At 37.4% G+C, this 19,394-nt stretch overlaps 2 protein-coding genes across 2 annotated transcripts; one reads left to right on the top strand and one right to left on the bottom strand.

The window, feature by feature from the left end:
* Window positions 1–383: 383 nt before the first annotated feature.
* Window positions 384–8,367, top strand: LOC145767270 (cocaine esterase-like). The gene is made up of 9 exons (XM_082579064.1): window positions 384–538; window positions 1,024–1,219; window positions 3,268–3,464; window positions 4,165–4,328; window positions 4,818–4,963; window positions 5,618–5,839; window positions 6,630–6,786; window positions 7,069–7,315; window positions 7,815–8,367. The coding sequence occupies exons 1-9, from the start codon at window positions 384–386 to the stop codon at window positions 7,978–7,980; spliced, it is 1,650 nt and encodes a 549-aa protein (XP_082435190.1). The 3' UTR covers window positions 7,981–8,367.
* Window positions 8,210–16,083, bottom strand: LOC145771829 (uncharacterized). The gene is made up of 9 exons (XM_082583564.1): window positions 15,927–16,083; window positions 14,744–14,937; window positions 13,308–13,351; window positions 12,629–12,726; window positions 11,836–11,974; window positions 11,484–11,614; window positions 11,079–11,228; window positions 10,441–10,488; window positions 8,210–10,095 (listed from the first exon to the last, which is right to left on the bottom strand). Exons 1-9 carry the CDS (start codon window positions 15,996–15,998, stop codon window positions 10,012–10,014), a joined length of 960 nt encoding a protein of 319 aa, XP_082439690.1. The 5' UTR covers window positions 15,999–16,083; the 3' UTR covers window positions 8,210–10,011.
* Between the last annotated feature and the right edge of the window lie 3,311 nt (window positions 16,084–19,394).

Raw genomic sequence — 19,394 nt, 5'->3', positions numbered from 1 at the left:
TATTAACCACATCCAATATTTTTTGGTCAGCAAGATATTGACATCGGTCCAGCAATTGAGTCGGAGCTACAACACTGAGCTAAATTTACATTAAACGTAGCCTATTAACAACCCTAAACTACAGTAGGCTATATATTTCGTTTAATCAAGATTAATGTTAACTCAGCGACGATTGCAAAAGTTGCAAAAGAAACTGTTGGAGAGGAATAACATCAATTACAATGGTTTAGCATTGTAATAATATTGAAAAAAGATTTTCTTTGGGTCGAAACAGGCCTACAACTTTTAGGGGGCGATTGCCACCCACCTCCGGGTTCGACCCTGTGTTAACTACTTACTACTTTGAAAGAATTACAGACTATGTTAAAAGAACGTTCGTAAAAATGTCATACAGTTGTCCTGTGATTGCAACAAAGCTTGGCAAAGTGAAAGGTCGGAAACTACTGAAACAATCTGTTGGAAAGCAAGTTTACAACTATACCAACTTGCCGTTTGCAAAACCACCAATCGGGGAATTGCGGTTTGAGCCTCCATGCAAGTTAGTATCTGTGTTCAGCAAAACACAACTTATAAATTTGTGGAAAGACCAGCCTATTTATGTAGCTAAACATGTAGGCCTACTGTAGGCCTATACGACAGTTGACAAGAGTAAGCGATGGTTAGCCTAAAACGCATGTAGACCTAACTGTAAAAAGTTGCTGATTCGTATTTATTGGTGTGCGAACTGCTGCACTTTCTTGGCTAAGCTTTTAGTTGGCTGCATTGATAGGATGTAACTGTTCGTAATATAATCACTTCGAAATGAAGTGTTGTAAAAATATATTCCTTTTTGGGTTAATATTTATTTAAGTATTTTTATTTTTTTATTGAGTTTGTTTTAAATCACGAAAATAGTTCCTAACCGTCATAAAAAATATATATATATAATTTTTGTTGTTTAATTTTATTCAAAGAAAATTTGCTTCGGCCAATTTAACAGCCTAGCCTAATTGTATTTTATCTTTCTCTTGTTCTTTCTCATAGACCAGAACCATGGACTGGGTTACGTGATGGTGGGAAGAACCCCCCTAGCCCTCCACAAGATATAAAAATGGAAAAAATGTTTGAAAACCACTTTATTGTCAGCACTGAACTTGACGTAGAACTGGAAAATGTGGATGAAGATTGTCTATATTTGAGCGTTTTCACCACGGATCCATCCAAATCAGCAAACTTACCGGTGACTTGAATTAACCAATTAGAAAAATATATTAAAAACTCTATAGATTAAATCAGGAGTTCTTAAACTCTTCTCGTTGCGGTTTTAAATAAAAATATAAATTTTACATGTGTTGGATTGTGAATACCACGTTCAAAGTAACGTTATAGAGTAAAGTATGCTAATTGCTAATCACCACGTTAAAGGCATACTAAATGAAAATTTCCAACCGGAATTAAGCATTAAAATGAATAAACTGAACATTCAAGAATACATTTCAAAAACAATTACCGAAAAAAAAAATGTTTTCAATAGAGCTGGCAAGGCCCAAAGTCCAGTGTTTCATTTATTTTCATTTTTTTCAAAATGACCAAAACGTGCTTACACTGCTCGAGAATACGTAATAAAAGACAGCAATAACAAAAGCCACGTTACCTCATCTGATGTTTTGAGCAAACTGTCTGCTGTTTTGATGTTGAAATGTGCTGTTTTGATGTACATACATACATAGCCTACAGTCAAATCGCCGCAGTAACAATTATTGCGTGATCGGTTGATTGATAGTCTTTTGTTACGTAGACTGTACAGTCGCACGCTTCGCTGCTCAGGCCCAATCTCGCTTTGAAAGCTCTGACAAAAGCACGCGCACAATGATGGTCAGACCGCAATGGGGCAAAATTTTATTGAAAATCGTTTTATGGTAGCATGTTAAACACAAAGAACGTGGAAAATCGCCAAGTCAGGTTTTTCCTTTACTATCCCTTTAAAAGTAATGTTGTAGATGTGGAGTAACGTGAATGCCACGTTCAAAGTAACGTGAATGCCTTGCAGTCGAGAGCCTGCATGTTCGACTCCAGCCACCCGCACTTGCTGTTGTTTCTCTGGGCAAGAAACTTTACGATAATTGCCTCTACCCAGTGATCGATTTCGAGTAATGGGTAGTACCAAATTTAAGTCATAAATAGAGTAGACAACCGGAAACAGACATTGCCGTCGGCTGCAGCGTGGGTCAGGTGTACGTCGGAAGCCGTACACCGATGCATAGCGCTCAAGTCCGCTTTCCGCAATGCAGGATAAAGATAAACAAACAAACAAACAAACAAACAAAAATAACGTTACTTTGAACGTGACTACTACGTTTAAAGTAACGTGAATAAAAAGGTAAAGGTTAAGTCCATCGGGGAATGAGAAGATAAGATTCTCATTATACTAAGTCTTCGGCTCTTACAAAAGTAGAATGGCCAGTTCCTTTCTCTCGGCCGCCTTTCCTTCAGAAACTACGCCCACCCAACGTATTACACCCAGGGTGGAGATGGCCGGTGTTTTTCAATAACCAGCTTGCAGAGATGTACGTATACGCCGCAGACTTGCGGCGTAGACTTTTTGTTTACGCAAACGCTTGCGGCCACATTTTTTTTGATAGTTTGCCCTTGAGGCTACGCTGTAAATTTTTCGCGGTTTTTTAGCGCATAGCGTCAACGCATACTTTTTGATGTATTTTTTTTTGCTGCAACACGCCAATACCTTCCAGCGCTGCAGTTGAAAGAATGGTTTCAATGGGCAAAGACATATTGGAACCAACACGCAGCAAAATGTCAGATGAACATTTTCAGATGCTTGTGTTTCTTCGTGAAAATTCAAAATAAAACTTGTTTGTTTCGAGTGGTTTATACGTGAATGTTTGGCACCTAGCAAACAAAATTAGTTTACGCTAGTGTATACGCTAACGCTGACGCCGCCAACTTTTTTACAAGTTACGTTTACGCATATGGCGTGTGGTTTTTCGAACGTTTGCGTTTACGCTGACGCGTCAATATTTTTTGTATGCGCGTACATCACTGCCAGCTTGAACTGAGAGTCGAACCAGAATTACATGATTGGAGAGGAAGCGCCTTATCCGCTGCGCCATCCTATCATTGTAACGTGAATACCACGTTCAAAGTAACGTAGAGTAACGTAAATATTACGTTCAATTTATCATGAGAATATGATCAATGGTCTAAACCAGTTAAGTGTATTTGGCCATCAGATGAAAACAGCATCAACCTCTTGATTCAATTTCTTTTTAGGTGTTGTTTTGGATTTATGGAGGAGGGTTTACCAGTGGTTCTCTAGGTTCTTACAACGGCCGCTTACTGAGCGCCTTGCATGACGTGGTGGTAGTTATTCCTAATTACAGAGTTGGAGTTTTTGGATTCTTAAACACTGAAAATGAACCCAATTATTCTGGAAACATGGGATTGTTAGATCAAGTCTTGGCTTTGCAGTAAGTAAGTTACAGTTGGTAAACTGTTCAAAATAATAATATTGTTTTATTTTGCGCGCAATACGATAACTTATAGTAGGCCTACTCTGCGACCACCTATGCGTATATTTTGGTATATCAATATTTTTGTAACTGTATTTTTAGTACTTGATTTACAGCAACATTACAACATCATTTTCTTTTAACTTTTATCTGTTTTTTAGCCTACTTCTTTAACGCAAATGTTTAGATTTTTTCGTTTGATTTTATTCGTTTTGTTATTCGTTTTAAAAAAATGCTTGCTTGTTATAAAAGAACAACACTGACAACTACGCATTATTTTTCAAGATTCTAAGTTATTAATATTTACTTTTGGCAAGATAATAATAATGCTTGCTTTTATATAGCGCTGTATCCATCGCAGAATACGTTACTCCTCAGAGCTTTACAAAGCAGACAGCGTCAATGCAGACAGTGTCAATGCAGCCGAAAGAGGCGCAACTGAGTACGTTATTACTCGAATCCACTCCATTGCTCAATGCCAAGCAGGAATTAGATTCAGTACCGCTTTTTAAAAAGTCTTTGGTATGACCCGACAAGGCATCGAACCCATGCCTACCGATTCAGAGGCTAACTCACTAACCACTAAGCCACCGAGTCGGATATAGAAAATTCTGAGAACGCACTCCTTGGATTTTACAAAAATTACAAATCACTCTAGGTGGGTGAAAGAACACATCAATAACTTTGGAGGAAATCCCAACAACGTAACTATATTTGGTAAAAGTGCTGGAAGTATGTCGGTCTGCTTTCACATGATGTCTCCACTTTCACGTGGCTTATTTCATCGCGCTATCGCTCACAGTGGCACGTCAACTTTTCCAGGTAACCAATTCACACTCTTAGGCTGCTCGCAACAATTTACACACTTGGGTTACTAAATTGACTCGTAATTGTAAACCCATAGGGGTAGGCCTTATTGCAATGCTACGGTGAGTCCTTAAATGCCTTTTGTAGACATTTACACAACAACAAACCCTCCGCGAAACAAATTAATCCAGCCAACGAGATGAATCGGATATCTTTTGCACTGCAGTAACTTAACTCTGCGCATGACACATAAGGGAAGAATCATTTTTGGTTTAATACAGAATGGGGCTGTTCACCAGGCATTATAATAATTATAGATTATGCTAATTTCTTGCCTTCTTCCGGTGATAGGGATAATCTAGTCTACAGTCACCGGAAGAAAGCAAGAAATTAATCTATTATTTTTGGTTTATTACTTATACATTTTAAGTACGGTACGGTACCGGTAACTGTGGAATTGCATGTGTTGCCGATAATGTCATTTTTCACTGTTGTTGTGTTAAGGTACTTTGAAGGACAATACCTCGGCTGTTTCTGATTTGTTAGAGGAATTAGGCATCAAAGAAAGCAATCATGCAGATGCGATGACAAAGTTGAAGAGTCTTCCATTCAATGACATTCTTATCGGTCAAGAAGAAATTATAAATAAGGTAGGTTTACAGGTAGTCTCCACCTATTAAGACCACCTCGAAACCGGAAGATTTTGGGCTTAGCAGTGGGTGATTCTCTGCCACTCCAATACATTCAATAGTTGCGGACCAAGTCAAATTGGGCTTAATAAACGAGTTGGCCTATTAACCGTGGGTTTGACAAGCAGAAACTGTTAGCCTATAGGCCTACCTAGGCTAAATGTTCCTTAGATGACGCCTATAATAGTATTGTTAAGAAAACTTTGTTTATTCGCGCAATCTCTCAGTTGGTTAAGCACCTGATGACTTCACGAACGACGAAATTTGAAGATCAAGTGGTGCTGGTTCAATTCTCGGGATGTGCGCTTGAGCAACGCATATCAATGACAGCTCTCCATTCAGCGACACCTAGTGGATAGAATAATTCACAGACAACTACACTTCAACAGTCGGAAAGTTCACTCTGTCAAACTCAGTGACCAGGCCTGCGGCAGTGGTTCAAAGCCTTTACAAGTATGCCAAGGCAAAACTGCCAGGATTAAGCTCTCAAAGAAGCTTTCTCATTCCGAGGATAAAGATTCTCACAATCCATCAATCAAACTATCACGATTAAAAACTGTTAACAATAAACATAGTTTTAGATTAGGCTACTAATTGTTTCGAATCTACTCCTAGAAAATGTCATACTTTGCACCATGTGTCGATGGAAAATTTTTACCTGATTCTCCACAAAAACTTCTAAGTGAAGGAAAACTGGCTCCTGTGCCGTTCATCGTAGGTTGCAACACCACTGAATGCAGCGGCCTCTTGTCTATGCTTCAACCTGGTTTCGTTGATGGGCTTAGCGAGGAAGCATGCAAAACCGCAATACAACAAAACTTTGACTACTTTCAAAAGGTTGGAATAAATAATAGTTTAAGGCTAATGTGAAGTGGCAAGAATACGGTGCGATACTGATGAGCCCAGCCTCATGGGCGAAACACGTGTCTATCGCTGTCTATTCGATGCTACAATCGGCTGCCAAAATAACTTAAAGTTTAAGGCTATTTGGACCAGCAGAGTAGGCTACGTTAGCCTAATTGTCAAAACTTTCTAAGGGCAACTTCAAAGCTACCTTGCTTACTATTTACAGCATCGTCTCAGATTTTGTTATTGTTGATTTCGATTAGGCTACAATTTTTGCTTTTAAAAAGGTCTGTTACCTTTCCAAAAACTGTTTTCTACATCCGCAGCACTCGTTACTGCAGAAGAGTAGCCCACACCGATTGGGTTTGACAATATACAGAGCAAGTAGGCCTAACCTTTCGTCTTGAAAGAGAAGATCATTTACTAGGCTATCGCTTTTGCAATAAATCTATGACCGTTTCCTATCAAAAATGACTATTGACTATGTTGTATCAGAAAAGAGAAGTAGGCTTTGTTAAATTAACCTACTGAGCGGCTCCATTCATGAAAACAAATATTTTTTTACTGTTGCTCATATCAAACTCGGTAGGCCTGCGAATTTTCTGTAAGTTTCTGTTTTTCTTTTTGTAGCTCATTTTTAATGATCTGAATCATAGCGTAACCTAGTGTAGCCTACTTGGGTTCAGAGTTTAGGACTCAAAAATAATTTATATTTTATTGAATTAGATTAAAATTCCAAAGAAATTCTTTGCAAATATGCTTCAATCTATTTGCGAACCAGATAAATCTTCCTGATTCTACTTATGACCAAATGTTGAAAAAATATTCAAATGGAATCGGCGACGACAACAAGCATAAGTGGAGCAAAGTTTATGCAAGAATAATGGAAGACATTCAGTTCGTCTTTCTTGCAATTGAAACTGCAAAGTATCAAGCAAGTAAGCAACAATACGCTAACACTAAGTTATTAAATGTTTATTTGCCAACAACAAAATTTGTGGAAATATCATTTAAAGGAGTGTAGGCTCGTCTATTCACCAGGTTTTTCATATTTTGTTTCAAATGCAACTATTTTGTTTTGACTTTGATTTCAAAAGTCGTTGTGTGTTAAAAAATAAATAATTTGTGTAACATTTAGGCACACGACCGTGTGGTCTATCCACCACAAGCATCAGATTACGTCAGATGCAAACAAAAACAATGTAATTTTGATGTTGCAGAAACCAATCATCCCACCTACCTTTACCAGATGACGCAGGCTTTGCAGTGTTTTTATGATTTGGAATACGGGAAAGAGAAAATGATGAAAGTCCCATTCTGTGAGTGTGATCATGGGGATGACATCTACTTCACGTTCGGTCTTCCTTTGGACGAAGGGAAGATATCACTGGACGTGAAGTTCACCGAAGACGAAAAACTTGTCACCAAAGAATGGATGACGTATCTGACCAACTTTGCTAAAACCGGGTAAGAATGCCATGCTAGCTATCGTGGTAGGTAGGCCTAACAGTAGCGGATCAGTGAGACGGTAGGTTAATCTCCTTCCAAACATCATTTTACGGTGTATTTGCAAGGTCGGATGATCTACACGTCATTGTGTTTTCTTGAAATCTCCCACTCCCTAAAGCAACTTGCTGAATCCACTCCTGGTTGGTGATGTACCTCGAGAGCAAAATTCGTCATTTTTACCCTGACACAACGTCTGCACACGTTGATTCAATGTAAAAATAATGGATTTTTCTGTCTGAGTATCCACCTCTGAATTGGTCACTCTAACTATAGGTTAATGTTCAGAATAGGCTACAAACGTTGTAACTGCGTGAAAAATAGCACACCTTTGATGGCAATAAACGTAGTTATCTACAAGTTTGAACTGCAAAGTTTAGACTTAATTAGGCTTTCTACAATTTGATAGAGTGGTGGGCTATGTCGTAAGCTGTTCATGGGTATGTATATTTTTGCTTAGGAATCCAAATGAAGGTTCAGCTGTATGGACAAAGTGGCCTTTGTTTTCTGAGGATGACCAACAGTATTTGTCAGTTCAACAACCATGCTCTACCAAAAAGGATTTAGCCAAAGAGCGGTTGCAATTCTGGAATGAAGTTATCGAACCAATGAAAGAAAAGATATAATTTAGCTACTGAGTTGTGTATATCTTCAAAACGGATCACTGTACTCCGCTTATGTTAATTACGCACTTAAAACATACGTAGTAGTAGCGCTGTCAAAAAACTTGTAACCTAACCCAATTTTAACACTGTTAATAAACTTATACAATTTTTGTTGAACAGTTTTAAATTAAACACATTTCCTCCATTATCAAAGCATTTATTACTGCAAAGTAATTACTATTGATCGAAGCAATATAAAACGTAGGTCTATACGTAAGTGTGCAAAAAGCTGCATGAATTATCGAAATAAACTTAGTGTAATTGTGCAAAAATAGAAGATCTTTGTAAAATTACCTGCTTTTTAAACGGATATCTAATTTATGCTATGAAATAAAGCGTGTAGAGATACCTATAAGTTGAAATGTTAAATTTGTTTACTAATCACTACACCTTGTTATCTGTAGAGTAATTTTTATATTGTAAATGCTAGAAATCTTCGCATTTACTGCAACAAAACAGAAGTAAAGACATCACAGGTCAGGCTAGGACGAGAATGCAATCGGCCTACGTATAAAAGGTAGCTAATTTAAGCTAAAGCATATGTGTAACATGATCACAGAAAAGAAAACAAGGAGTTTCTTAACATCTAAGAGAATCACAGTAAAAGGTATAACTGATAATCTGATAAGAAAACGATGCTTCAAAATTTAAGCAATACAGTGATACCTAATAAGCTAAACAACATTGTTTGTTGCAAAACAAAATTAGTCAAAACTGTCAAACTAGCGCGTTATAGACATTTTACACAAAGAAAACTAAGTGCTATGTAGTCATTGTAGTGCGTTTACGCGCTATCGGAAACATTAATTAACAAAACAGGGCATGTAGACCTAAAGACCCTACATTACAGTCTTACAGATACTATCAAACGCACAGTTTAGATGATGACGTATGCCTACATACAAATGCAAAACTAGAAAAGTTATAACACCATCAACATTTTCTAAAAAAGGCAACAACTACAACAGTATAAAAATTTTGACAACTAAAGAATGAAAATGCAAAAGGTTCAAAAGATAATATTCAGTATTCATATATTGTTATTTTGCGTAGCCTTATTCTGCTTTGGAAGGTTTGTGATAAAGCTAAGATTTTCACCTTTGTACTAAGACTGGGGGCCACAGCTTTATTTAAAATAAGCTACCTATCAGAGACTGACATAAAGATACTTTGTATTATTCATATTAACAGCACAGCATTTTGGAAAAGAGAAAAACATTCACATAACCAACTTCGTCTTCTATTTCAGTTTTTGGAATTAAAAAAAGAATACGTGACTACACAATTTCAAAAATTGTTCAAACTGTTTGTTTGTTTTGTTTTTCATATCTTTACCCTGCATTGCGGGAAAGCGGACTTGAGCGCTATGCATCGGTGTACGCCTTCCGACGTACACCTGACCCACGCTGCAGCCGACGGCAATGTCTGTTTCCGGTTGTCTACTCTACTTATTACTGAAATTTAGTACTACCCATTACTCGAAATCGATCACTGGGTAGAGGCAATTATCGTAAAGTTTCTTGCCCAGAGAAACAACAGCAAGTGCGGGTGGCTGGAGTCGAACATGCAGGCTCTCGACTGCGAGCCCAACGCGCTAACCACTCGGCAACTGCTGCCGACCTCGGCTCACAATACAAGGGTCTTGCTGAAGCAATGTAATGAAACTGCGGCGACCCATGTATTCATCTTTAATACAATTTCCAGTGTTATCAACGAAGATCCAATGCGCGTGTCCAACATTTTCGTGTCCAAGTTTTGTTGTGGATTGCGACGTGTGGTAGTATCGTATGCATTGTCCAGTCGTAATGAACATAGGGGAATTCCGTTTGCTTATCCAACGCATTACTTCACTTGTGTGCAAGAAAAAAGAATGGGCAGGAATCGCTTGTACTGTAACTGCGACACCGAAATCACCGGCTACACGACCTTGCCTTGAACTACTCTGTGGTGTTTATTAGATTCTGATGACTTGTCAATTTCTTAGAAAGAACATCATAACGTTTGTAAGGCACTTCCAGAAGTAATGAGATTGCCAGATGAAGAGAACAAGCAAGATTGGGCAATGTCAGTTTGAGCCTGGATAAAAATTGCAATAAAACACTTTGAAAAATAATTTATTGCACATAGAATCGGAAGACATGCGTAATTGCCTCGATTTTGTCAATTGTTCAATGACAAGTAATTTCCAAAGTAGTCGGAATTACGGGATTCGAACCTCAAGGGCAGGGTCTCACCTGAAATTTTGGGTGTCCAATTTCTATTCAAAAGTCAACCACATCAGAGTTTCAGCGTTTTGAAATTAGAAAATATGTGAAACACTTAAAAGTACTGCACAACTATTTCATCTGATGCTAGCAATGAAAAAAAATCACAAAAAAGAATTTGCAGGAGAAAAATATTACTGAGCACGCAGTTTCTCACCGGATATACTTTGGTACACTTTCCGGACATAACATTCCACAGACGTACCTGAAAATAGACACAAAAAGTAAGTTATAAAATTGCAAGCACAGATTCGATGTCATCCAGGTGTTTTGACGTCAAAAATCAGCCAGTATCAATGCAGGCAATTTCTTGCAACTTTTACTACACCACTAAGCTCCACAGGCCTCCTCAAATAATAACACTTAAAAAGATCACAATCACTATTGGGATCTGGCAAAGAATTGAGCGTGAGACTTTGTGGTTAAAAAAATGACTCAGTTGTGAAAAGTGCAGAAAATATCTGGAAAAATACAAAAAAAAACGTGTAGATATTAAAAGAGAGCAAAACACAGACATAAGAAAAAATATTTCAATAAGCATTAGACATAAAGTTTGAAACATATAAAAATATTAACCAAAAATATAGTTTAGAACTTGAGACCAACCATGAGCAGACAGAAGAATTCATGATCTGACTGCAGTGGAAGCCAACAAAAGAGGTCAGCGATTGGCCCGTGGAAGGATTGCAAGCATAAACCAATTCCAGTCAATACCACAAATTAACCACTGTAACACAGATTTCAAAGCAGCAATAGTAGCTTTTAAAATAGAATAAGGAAGCAGCAAAAACTCACAGTGTCATCATCCGCACTAGTGGCTAATTCGACAGAGCTAGTGGAGAAGTTGACAGCTTTCACCCAGCCTGTGTGACCATCAAATTTTTTTATTAGTTCAACACGAAATGGATTCCACAAGCACACACTTCTATCCCATGACCCTGATGCCTGCAATTACATTAAGATATAATCATGAGTTATCGGCACTATCAAGACATGGTTGTTGTTGCTGCACAATTATTTATTGTAGAAAGATACATTTGTACCTTACGGATGTGGTGTTATGGGAACTTATGGCTTTAAGGTGGGCTGTAGGTAGTGTGATAGGCTATGGTGTGGTAGCAGTAAAGTAACATTAAAGTTTAGTGTAGTCATGCTTGTGCGCACATTAACTAGTTCTCTGCTTCAGAGGTCGAATCTTACCATTAAACCTGCTCTTGAAAATGCAATAGCTTGAATATTTCCTTTGTGGCCTTTCATCACAGCAACGTAAACTTGGCTATTCGGCACTTTATGATATCTACGGAGCAACCACTTTGACTGATTAGAAGTATCTAAAACAACAACAGAAATATTCATGGCCCAAAGTTTTCGAAAACAGTAGGTATATAAGTAAAACAATAGAATAGTGGTACAATAGTTGTACTAAAAATAACAATACAGTAGTAGTAGGCCTACAAATGGCACTTTGAAAATCAATTATATGTATATATTGAAAGTTTGACTTGAGAATGCACTTTGTAAGGTTAAATAAAAAGCTTTATACATTGTGTACCTGCAACAGTAGGTTTTAGTTTCCAAACTCTCACAGATTCATCCCAACTTCCACTGCCAAGTAAGCTTCCAATAAAAGAAAATGCACAGGCTTTTACGCAGTCCTTGTGGCCTGATAGCTTATGTAGTATTGCATAAGTCTGCACAACGCAAGGGATAAAATAGGCTAACAAGTAACATCGAAATGCATGGATAAGCAATATTTAGTCTTGAAAACAAATTAACATGTAGGACTTGTAGGTTTGATAATTCAAACTGATGGCCATCATTGAAATGATTATCTTTAGATTTTAAATTTTTAAAGTAAATGATGCTTCTAAAACTTTATGTCAATAAAACTTTATGCATTACATTGTCTTAATTGTCATGTTAGTTATGTGAAATGTGCACTTGTAGCCTTTATTCCTTTAATTTTGCCTTGTCAAATGCCAGCACAGGTGTCCCTTGTGTTTGTACCAGGACATCACACACGACTAACTACGATGTTGGCATTGGGTTCACTTATCAATATCAAAATAACTACAGTTAATGAAGATGTCTAGTAATATTGAAATGCTTTCGACTCCTTAACCATAATAAAATGATCATTCACTATAAAACATTAAATTATCAATATGATTATTAACACAATCAACTATATTTATTCTTTTTATAACTATTTTTTATGGATATCACGGTGCCTATGATATTATGATGTTGCTAGATATCATTATGATGATATTACACATATGAGAAATAATATCTTTAAAAAGCACTAACAACAATCAGAAAGAAAGTTAGAAACAAGACCATACCCTGGTGTCCCATACAATCAACAGTCTATCCCATGAAGCTGAGCATAACATAGACCCATCTTTTGAAAAGCACACACTTTCGACACTCTTGGTATGATCTGAGATAAAAATTGCAAAAATGTAAACAACTGAGAAATTCGATTAATCACACAGTCAACTTTCCAAACAGTTTTGCATTTAATGAGATGTTGTGATTGTTTATTTTTTTTTAAATATAATTAACAACAGTGTGAAATGTCCAATTGTGGCATGACATATTCGTTCTTAATGAGTCTTCTACAAGTCAGCAGTTGTAAACTGAGCAAATGGCAGTTGAGCAAGTGAGACAACTTGAGCTAGCAACAATTCAGCAAGTGGCTGAAGTTGGAAAATGATTGAATTAAGCAAGTATGTAACAACTGAACAAGCCAAAACTTGGCATGTCACAAGTCAGACAATTCAGTAAGTATAGCAAGCAATGACCAAGCAAATCCCATGCTAAATGAAAAATTTATTTGCTAACTTGGACAGTACCGATACTTGCTGAATTTCGTCATTGCATGCTAAATAGTCTGACAACTGTTAGTTAATGCATTCAGTATTACTGCACATTGATTTATACAATTTCATAGACAAGCTTTTCACAAAAACTTAATATTACTTATTTTGTAAATTGTAACATTAAAAAACATTTACTTACCACTCAAAACTTTTAAGCAGTTAGTTGTAACTGTTTCCCATATCCTAAAAATAAATTGTTTTTTATATAAATAAAACAAACAAATCTATATCCAGAGGTGGGCACCCGCTACTTTTAAAGTAGCGCGCTACCCGCTACCGCTACTTTGGCCAAAGTAGCGCGCGCTACCGCTACCCGCTACCAATTTACAAAAGTAGCGCGCTACCCGCTACCGCTACTCGGGCTAAAGTAGCGCGCGCTACCGCTACTTCTTCCGCTACTTTTGTCTAAAATGACACTAGGAAACACTCAAGTCTCTAGTGACGCAAAAATGACCTTGAAAACGAATGTTATCATTCGTTTACGCTGTCATTTTGACGTCGTTATAGAAAACACATTCTAAGGGAAATTTATTGTTACGCATCTTTCAAAAATACGAGCATTTCAAAATGAGAGTCACTAAGTCCTACCCGCACTTTCGCTTAAGCACATCTTTTCCAACAGAGAAAAGTCTCTCCACCGCAGCACTTGAAGGAATGGGGGTGTTGTATTTAATGAACAGATGTTTTAACTCGGCATTCGAAAAGCTCAAGGACTTGCTCTTGTCCGAAAAAAAGGCGTCCACAATTATTGTTGCTTCCTTCTGCACCGACGTTTCACGGGATGGCGCAAACACTCCAAAAAATACATTCTCGAGTCATGACTGGTGTTGGTGTCACTCTTCTCGGTATCAACCTGGCTTGATGTCTCCCGCAACAGTCGAATTGCATCTGTCTTGACTTTTTCTCGCAGTGCGTCAGTATCATCCGTGGAAACGTAGTTGTAGCCACGATGTCTTGAAGGAGGGATGAAGACATGATGCCATAACGCATTTCATGTTGTTGAAGCACTTATTGAATCGTTTCTTCACCCCTTCAAGGACTTTCACTTTCAACTCCTCACAGGTCACAAGATCACTGATCTTGGTCAGCTTCTTCGCGCAAATTGTAATGGTTGGAAGCAAGACTTCGTCATAAGCCTTGGACTCGCCCTAGAGAATGTCTAAAGCCTGGCAGATAGGCTTCATCACACGGAGATATTCCCGGAAGAAATTGACGTCAGCTAGAAAAGACCGAAACTTTGCAACCAAGCCGATTATAGGCTTGGTGCTTGACCACGCCAGTATTGCAAAAAAATCAAGCATTTTTTTCAATTTAAATTAAAAAGTAGCGGTAGCGGGAGTGGGACTGAAAAAAAGTAGCGCCTCTCCCGCTACCGCTACTTTGGAATAAAAATAGCGCCGCTACTGCAGCCGCTAATCCAACTAAAAAGTAGCGCCGCTACCGCTACTTTTACCAAAACAGTAGCGCCGCTAGTAGCGCCGCTACAAAAGTAGCGCGCTACTGCCCACCTCTGTCTATATCATATAATCAAATTAAAGAGGTAAAAACAAAATATTAATGCTTCACTTCACCCACCTTACAGTGCAATCATGTGACGCACTTGCAATGTTTTTGTTATCTGGAGAAAATGTGCAACAATTTACAGGACCAGTATGACCAGCTAATTCACACAAAACACTCTGCTTTAAAACATTCCAAATTATAAGCTTGGAATCATCAGAACCAGTGACCAGTAACTGATAATCCGGCGATAGGGAACAAGAATTAACCTGAAAAATAATCAAAAGTAGATACTTTAAGTCCATGAGCTAAGCCACCTGCTTCCAACACACCATTTCCAATGTGTAACAAATTGAATGGGCATAGTTGCTGAATGAAAGGAGGGCGGGAGAAAGGTACTGGCCAATCTACTACTACTGTATCAACAATGTTGAAAGCATAAGATACCCAGTCACATTGTGCAATACAGAGAAAATTTCAAAGCAGCAGTAAAGTAATTGTAGGTACTTATGGTGCATTAAACTCAAACATTAAATCCGTTTTTGCTTATCACACTCCATGTTTTTGTAATTCAGATTTTTGGTTGGTCAATCTTTGGCAAAATATTAACATTATATATTTGTCCTTTGTCACTGTGGAGCTATTTGAAAGAAATACCAACATTTTTATATACATAATTATGATGATGAATTTGTGAGCAACTTATTGCACAGCCTTGAAGGTATGAAGTAAACTTGTCCTTGAAAGAGGATCTTAGTCTTTTATTTGCTTGTTTTTATTGAAGTTAAGAAAATTCATAAAACATTTCAAGACCTTTTGGATAAGCCAAAACAAATCTTGCAACATAAAATGTCAATTGACATAGGCTAGGTTCACTCAGTAAGCCTTTTAGACTTTAAATTAAAATAGCAATGTACAAATAATTGTAAAAAGCTAAACATTTTGTTAAGCTAAAAATTAAGTTTCCGATTATTGAACTGTTGTCTGTAATTATTCTACCCACCAGGGGTTGATGAATGAAGAACTGTCTTTGAAATGTATTGCTTAAACACATACCCCGAGAGTTGAACCAGCGCTGCTTGATATCATACTGTAGAAGTTTCTGTGTTTGCAAAGTCAGGTACCGTACTAATACTTGACCAACTAAGCTATCCTTGACACAATATCAAAGCCTATTTTTATAAGTATTAGTCTGCTATTATTTAACTAAACAGACCACAATTTTTTTTATAAAACTACAACTGTTGCGGCAACATACTTCTCCACTGTGACCACTGAAAAGCTTCACACGAATGTTTTCAGCTTCGTCTTCATCAGCACAATACATCATTGGTAATGAAAACAGATAAGTCAAGAAAAATAGACTTATGACCACTTGATTTGATGATATTTGTTTATTTCATGCATGAAATGCATTTTCAACCTAGTTGTTAAAAACAAGATGAAAATGCGGATATGGTAGGCTACTGAAAAACTCCCAAACAATCCTTGATGAATCCAAAAAAAAAACACTCCAAATAGGACAGGAAACGAAAGTTCTTTTGATATTAGATAACTGATCAGCTCATCTGAGTAAAGATAAAATAGTAAATGAATGAATTGTTGCTAACCGCATAGTTACACCACCGGAAGTGATCCATCGGTGCAAAGTTGAGGCATAAGGTATTTGGCAATTGAGCCAAGATGGGCTGGCCAAAAAAATGGTTCATATGACTAATTTGTTTTATTTATTTCATTGACATGTTTTACTTTTTTTTGGTATTGTTTAAATAAAAAAATGATGTCATTTGACAAATGGTTGGTTCTACCAATGGTTGGTAGAACAAAATGGTTGGTTCGACAAATGGAAATGACAAACTTGAAATGACACAAAAGGACAAATGGACGAAAGACCTGTGGCAACGTTCGCGATTGTTGGCCAACAAACAGCCAACGTCAATCTATTTGCTGTGCGGGAGGTTTCTGGCTCCGAACGTCACTCTGCTCAAATTTTAAAACCGTCAAATGTTTGAAACCCTTGTCCCAACTAGACCGGATAATCGAGGAACCACGGTGCTGAATTCTTTCGGCATTTGGTTGCTCTTGACATTGTAGCTTTTTAAAGTTGCCGAAAAAAAAATTAAGATAAGGAAATGGAAAGGAAAAACTTTATTTGTAGACAGAGTAAACCCCTCTGGGAACCCTGGAATTTTTGCATACTTTCAGATATTTTAATCTACTGATGCAAGTCTGGTAATCACAATTTGCACACTGAATTTTTTTACATCCACTGAAAACGTTGATCCCACTTCAAGCCTCAGACAGACTATGATCGTCGGACCCTGTGGTCGGACAACTACCGATACTCCTGTCATTGGATGAGAATCTTTCATTTTTCTTTTAAAGTACGGTAGCAAAAAACTAAATGAAAGCCGAATTGTGATGAAATAGTGGTGGTCAAATGAAGTTGCGATCAGAGAATTTGTTAAATAATTGTGTGCATTTCAGCCTACATGAAAGCTCTCAAAGTAAAAAGTTCAGGAAACATGTCACTTTATTTATTTTTTTTAATTTTATTTTTCATTGCTGGCCCGAACATGTAGGGAATGGCGAAGTAAATATGCTACATTAACTTGGCACCAGCCAGTGGCGTAGCATGGAAAAAAATTTGGGGGGGCCAAATATTTGATGATCTGAAGAGAACAACAAAGTGTTTGATTTAAGCCATCGCCACTTGATGTGCAGTGGCGTATCCTGGTGGGTTGAGCAAGGGAAGCAATGAAAGTGGTGGGGGGTTAGAGCGTGCCGAAGGCACGCGTAATCTAGGGGGGTCCGGGGGCATGCTCCCCCGGAAAATTTTTGAAAAATTACACTCAAATAATGGATTATAGCGCTTTCTAGAAACACTTTTAGGGTAATATTTGTATGAAATTTATTAGCAGATAAACAGCTATTAACTTATTAAAGGTAGCTCTTACACACCAACGGGCAAACACTGCGGCTAAAATTAGAGAACACCAAAAACTCAGCTACACAAAAACTCAATAACTACACAAAAACCCAACAGAGTAAGCCTTTCTGAAATTGCTTTCACAAATTAGTACAAAGAAACGTAAATCGCGTAAATTTTGCGCGATTTACGATTTGCAAAATTTATTGGTGTCTTTCTGTGTGTCTAAAACAAGTCCTTGGAGGTGTTAATAGCCAGATGTCTTGGAAAACGTTACAAATTTCTACAAATTTTACTACATTTTCAACAAAGGGCTCAAGTTCAGAATCCAAACTTGGAAAATTTGGGGGGGGCCATGGCTCCTTTCGCCCCCCCCCCCCCTGGCTACGCCTATGGCACCAGCCAAACGCAAACTAGAAAAATAAATTAAACGTAAATTTTCCATGCTTGACATTTGTCAGATTAAAAACAGGAAAGCAGCTGACTCGATGAATGATAGATAGGCCTATGGACTTTTGGCTGCTTCCTGTATGTTGTGGTAGGCCTATCTAAATTGCTGTGGTGCTATTTTATTCGTTTTGTTTATTATTGTACCATACCAACAGATAAAATAAAAGTTTTCTCTAATCTCTCTCCCACAGCATATTTAATTTGATTTACAAGTTGTTTGCGACGATCTCGTTATTTCGCTTACCGGCTCGATGGCTTAGTGGTTAGTGCGCCCGCCTCTGAAGCGGTAGGCTTGGGTTCGATACCTTGTCGGGTCATACCAAAGACTTTTTAAAAATGGTACTGGGTCTAATTTCTGCTTGGCACTGAGCAGTGGAGTGGATTCGGGTAATAATGTACTCAGTTGCGCCTCTATACGGCTGCATTGATACTGTCTGCTTTGTAAAGCGCTGAGGAGCAACGCATTCTGCGATGGATACAGCGCTAGGCTATATAAAAACTAACATTATTATTATTATTATATTTTATCCAGACTTCTGCTATATTATCATTATAGCAAGTGATATGGATTTATTACTCAGACTGTTAAAAAATAAAAAATATATAATGATGATGAATGCGCAATATAAATTACTTTTCTAATTGTCTAGCAACAATAAAGAAAATTTTAAACCATTTTTTTTAAACCATATTACCAAATAAAGAAATTAATTTCTGATATATAGGCTACTAAAATATTGAAAAATTTCAATGTTTTTGAGGCCGAGCATTCAAATTTGTGGAAAACATTTGGCTTATAAACATTAAAGCAAGCTTTAAGATTTTCCACAAATGAGTTGAATATATTGTTTACTTTCCTTTTTGTAGAATTTCTGCAGCTTGAAAATTCATCTGTCTTTGTAGGGGTCTGGTAACACTGTCTGAGAGTGAGACAAATTGACAAAAGGTAGCCACTTTAACAAGTCGAAATTCTGCCACTGAGATTCAGAGAGTTAATGCTCATCCAGAGAGTTAATGCTTGTTTTGAACTTTATTTGGTAATTACAGAAGAAAAAGAGCAATAGCAATGGTGAGAATCGAACACGCGTCAATGAAATGACTACTTTCTAGCCCTAAACCAACCAGCTGACAAAAAATCCATCACTTAATTTGCTTTCTATGATCTTCTTTTCGCCATTTTTTACGTCACTTAAACCGTAGCTTATGATTGGTTGGTGGTTTCATATAGTCAATTTCAGTGGCAGAATTTCGACTTGTTAAAGTGGCTACCGAGACAAAAACTCCAAATCTCCAATGATGAAGTTTTGTCGTAAAGAAACAAATGAGAAAATTACGTTTTTTATGAGG

The sequence above is a fragment of the Aplidium turbinatum genome, chromosome 1 (assembly GCF_918807975.1).
Source record: "Aplidium turbinatum chromosome 1, kaAplTurb1.1, whole genome shotgun sequence".
NCBI lineage: Eukaryota > Metazoa > Chordata > Ascidiacea > Aplousobranchia > Polyclinidae > Aplidium > Aplidium turbinatum.
The sequence above is the reverse complement of the archived record's forward strand: the minus strand, read 5'-3'. Positions and strand labels throughout refer to the sequence as shown.

Excerpts from the sequence above, each read along its gene's own strand:
- LOC145767270 (XM_082579064.1), top strand. The coding sequence starts at position 384 with ATGTCATACAGTTGTCCTGTGATTGCAACAAAGCTTGGCAAAGTGAAA. Across the intron at positions 539-1,023 it reads CGGTTTGAGCCTCCATGCAA|ACCAGAACCATGGACTGGGT; the intron begins GTTAGTATCTGT and ends TCTTTCTCATAG. Across the intron at positions 7,316-7,814 it reads ACCAACTTTGCTAAAACCGG|GAATCCAAATGAAGGTTCAG; the intron begins GTAAGAATGCCA and ends ATTTTTGCTTAG.
- LOC145771829 (XM_082583564.1), bottom strand. The coding sequence starts at position 15,998 with ATGATGTATTGTGCTGATGAAGACGAAGCTGAAAACATTCGTGTGAAG. Across the intron at positions 13,352-14,743 it reads TCACATGATTGCACTGTAAG|GATATGGGAAACAGTTACAA; the intron begins GTGGGTGAAGTG and ends ATTTATTTTTAG. Across the intron at positions 11,229-11,483 it reads TTTCAAGAGCAGGTTTAATG|GCATCAGGGTCATGGGATAG; the intron begins GTAAGATTCGAC and ends ATGTAATTGCAG.